General features: G+C 32.7%; 1 protein-coding gene across 2 annotated transcripts; it reads right to left on the bottom strand.

The window, feature by feature from the left end:
- LOC105161639 lies at nucleotides 264-2,338 on the bottom strand. 2 transcript variants are annotated; one of them, XM_020693651.1, is made up of 3 exons: nucleotides 1,944-2,338; nucleotides 1,465-1,711; nucleotides 264-984 (listed from the first exon to the last, which is right to left on the bottom strand). In XM_020693651.1, exons 1-3 carry the CDS (start codon nucleotides 2,049-2,051, stop codon nucleotides 602-604), a joined length of 738 nt encoding a protein of 245 aa, XP_020549310.1. In that variant the 5' UTR covers nucleotides 2,052-2,338; the 3' UTR covers nucleotides 264-601. The 2 variants fall into 2 exon arrangements, with proteins under 2 accessions (XP_020549310.1, XP_011077690.1); XM_011079388.2 differs by having other exon boundaries at nucleotides 264-966; nucleotides 1,944-2,333.

The raw sequence follows: 3,818 nt of genomic DNA, 5'->3' as shown, positions 1-3,818 counted from the left end.
TGTCAATAATAATTATTTTTCCATAAAATATAATAAACTGCATTTTGAGTAGCATATTTCATAAAAGTAGTATAAAAATGTTTAATCAAATAATAATATGTGGACGAAATAATATAACTAAATGTTATAGCAAATAAAATATAAAAATTTTAAAATAAAATAAAAACGACAAAATTGAATAAAAAATTATTATAATAAGAGTAAAGCAGTCGAAATAAAATTAAATTTATCTACCAAAATGTCAAGCACCTTTGGCTAAAAACGCTTTTATGAGCCGTTTCAAAAGCATAAGCTACATTGACCCAAATACTTCAAAAGCGCTTTTTGAGAGCCAAATCTGAAAAACATTTCTCTAAGGCACTCCCTTACAGCTGAAGCATGAGCAACAAACCAGATGCTTGTACAAGATTCTCATTCTGAGGAGCCATCACCAGAAGCCTTCAGCTTAAAGCAAATGCCAACTGACATCCCTAGCAACAATTCCCATACGACATACTTCGGAATTACTTAGAACTACGCCACACAACTGAGAAGGGGGAGCGCCTACAAGCCAAAATCTAACTACACGTAATTACAAGATTGCCAAACCAATCACGGTTGTTTACCGGTACCAAACAATTGGAGTTGTCGTGTTGTGGGGCGGCTGTGGAATCAGGCAGTGCTGCTGCTGCTGCTGCCATTGATGGAAGCCTTCACTTACATTTATTCCACCAGCATCATTGACATTCCTTTGGTCGACATTACCATCTTCAATATCCATCCTCGATGCTTCCACCTCTTGAGCATCCATCATTTCAGGACTATCAATTTCAGGAGGCAATCCAGCTCCTGGTGCAGAAGGGAACTGTGATGGGACCCATGGAACAACAGCAAGACACCCGTTACTTGAACCAGATTTATTGTTCTCCACTGCCTCGTCATCGGCTAGTCTCCAAGAGTTTGATTGGCTTGACCACAGGAGTTGATCTACATAACATACACAGACTGTTACTTGGTTTTGAAACTTCAACTCAGTCCCACAGATCATAACCAGCCTATGCGAATTCTTAGACCAGAAAAGAAGCATAAGCATAAAACACCTATATTAGGAGCTCTCTTAAACCAGGGATGATAGGCAGAACAATAACCAACAAAATTTCCCAAATTTCGTTAGACAATCCTTTGGGTAAAACGAATCGCACAGTCAAATACATCCAGCATCCACTGATCACTAGCAGAGATAGTTGCTAAGGGGACATGTAAATCCAACTAAAATGAGTGAACAGCAAGGCCTCTCTCACATTGAGGAAGGAGAATAAAAGAAGTAGAATGCAAGCTTTTCACTGTTAATAAGTGTTTAGTTATTCATTCCAAGGTAAAGTCCTATCCTAGCAGATGCAATCCAAGTCCAAACTAATCATTTCCATATAAATCTCAACGGTTAGATAATCACGTCAACTCAACAAATACATCAATGCAACTTACTTTTGAACCCCGAAATGAGGTGAGGATTGACAGACACAGTGAAATTGGAGGGAGATTGCAGGAGCGGACTGGTGTTCATGGGCTTAAAAAGAACAATCGCCCTCTCTTCATTACTCGGCTCCGGCGGTAGTTCCTCAATCTTCAGACCGCCTGGTGAATTGCTACCAAATCCCTGCTCTTGGGGCATGGAGTGCTCAAACGGAATCTCACATTCCTCCTCCTCTATTATAGGCGGCAACTCAGCATCCTAATGTTTACACAAGGCAAAAACACTCTAAATTACAAACACCCACTTAATCGTACACTATCATTTATAAACATTCTATACGCAAAACCTAAAAGTTCACATCATGATAGCTGCGTGTAAGCAACTGGGATTGAATTCAAGAACCCTAATCCCAATAATCAGAACTGCAACAGCCAGAACGATCAAAACAAATGAGAAAAGAAAACTTGAGAAGAAACAGCGAGAATCTTACCAGCCGTCGGATTTTTCTGGCCGGAGAGGAGAGGGAAAAATCGGAGAAATCATCATTGACGTCTTCCAGGTCCTTCCTCTTCAACTTCAACGGCAAATACCCCTCCATCACTCCTTGTTTCTTTCAAAAAAAAAAAAATCTTCACCAAACCCCTATAGCCGGCTGCAATACTGGTAAGAAAAGGGGCAAAAATTCAAACAAACAAGAACCCGCAGCTACTGTAATAATCAGAGATTGAAGTGGGGAAATTATGGTGAGAAGAAGGATGGATAAAGAGATGGAGAATTCTGGGAAGTTACTTTAATAAAAAAGGCACACAGTGGAGGGTGTGAGTGTGGATTCTTGCATTGTCTTTCGAGATGTCTCCAGAATCTGGCAGAGACACCAATTTACGTAATTATGTGCAAAACTTACACATAATCCCCACTTCTCCAAATAATCATTTTTAAACTAATTGAGGTTTCCTTTCCTATAGGTTTTCTGTTTTGCCTCCCAAAAATTTATTGTGAAAAATAGTTCTATATTTTAAATGATTTTGTTTTAAATAGATTTATAATTTACTATAATTAGTTAGTACCAACACACGAGTATTGTATTATTTAAAAGAATAAGAATTTAATAATTTACTTTTAAAGTAAAATAAATATATGACAAATAATTTAAAACTAAAGTAATTAATAAGTATAATGATACAAAAGTATGTTGAATACAATAAAGAATTTAAATTGATTTACTAACCATTTACCTTGAAAATGAGTCATCTTTTGGATGAAATTTTACAATGATATATTGATTTAAATTTAGATGTAAGTAGATGATACTCGTTCAAGCCGTAAATTAAAGTTTAAAGAGGCTATAGCTATAATGTACGAACACTTACAAAAATGATCTAATTTAGTGTTGAAGTATAATATCTACGTATCCAAAAAAAAGAAAAATGATGTCGAAGACGCCCAAATGCATGTCCAACATGTTTTAGGATACATTTGAGATTTTTGTATAATTTTAAGGAAAAAAAAAATTCTAAGATTAAGGGGAAGAAATAAGAAGAATAGTTCACTTCTCTGTCAGACTTACCTGTTATGTGAAAAAACGTTATCTTGATATTTTTTATATTTTTTATATTTATGAAAAATTGAAAATACTATAATAAAAATATATATCATATGTTATCGTGTTAGTATTGTATTGTATCCTAATTTTTTAAAATTTGTCTTATTACTATATTTGTGTAGTGTCGTGTCATGTTCGTGTTACCATTCGTGTCCATGTAGTATAGGACTATAGACATAGTAACCAAAATAAAGTAAGTCGGATTATGTGTTTAAACAATAAATAGATACAAAATATAAGTAATTCAAGTTTTTAAAATAAAATGAGTGATTGATAAATAATTCAAATTTTAATATCAAACTAATCAATAAATATAAAAATATAGCTTGTTATTTAATATCCAAATGAATTTTAAAATGAATAATAACCAACCAATCTAACAAATTTTGCGATTCTTTAACAAATTTTGATATTCTTTTTTTTGAATAAAGAAAAATAATTTTATACTTATGGGTAAATTATAATCATTAGAATATAGATGTCACAAAATCCATTATTCATAAAGATAAATTATAATAAACTCTCTAGAAATTTAATAAAATACAAATATGACTTATTATTTAGAAAATTATTTTTTTCCGCACGTTGTTTCTGCATGCATATAAAAATCATGCTTTAAAATATATTATAAATAAGAAAAAAATATACAAATCAATATATTATATTAAAAAAACAAAAGAAAGAAAACTAATTTATTAGTTAATGTATAATTTAAAAAAATGAATATATTAGTTATCTATTAGTTGAACGGCTTTTTTAACT

This window comes from Sesamum indicum, linkage group LG5 (genome assembly GCF_000512975.1).
Source record: "Sesamum indicum cultivar Zhongzhi No. 13 linkage group LG5, S_indicum_v1.0, whole genome shotgun sequence".
Taxonomy (NCBI): domain Eukaryota; kingdom Viridiplantae; phylum Streptophyta; class Magnoliopsida; order Lamiales; family Pedaliaceae; genus Sesamum; species Sesamum indicum.
This window is presented reverse-complemented; position numbering and strand designations above follow the sequence as displayed.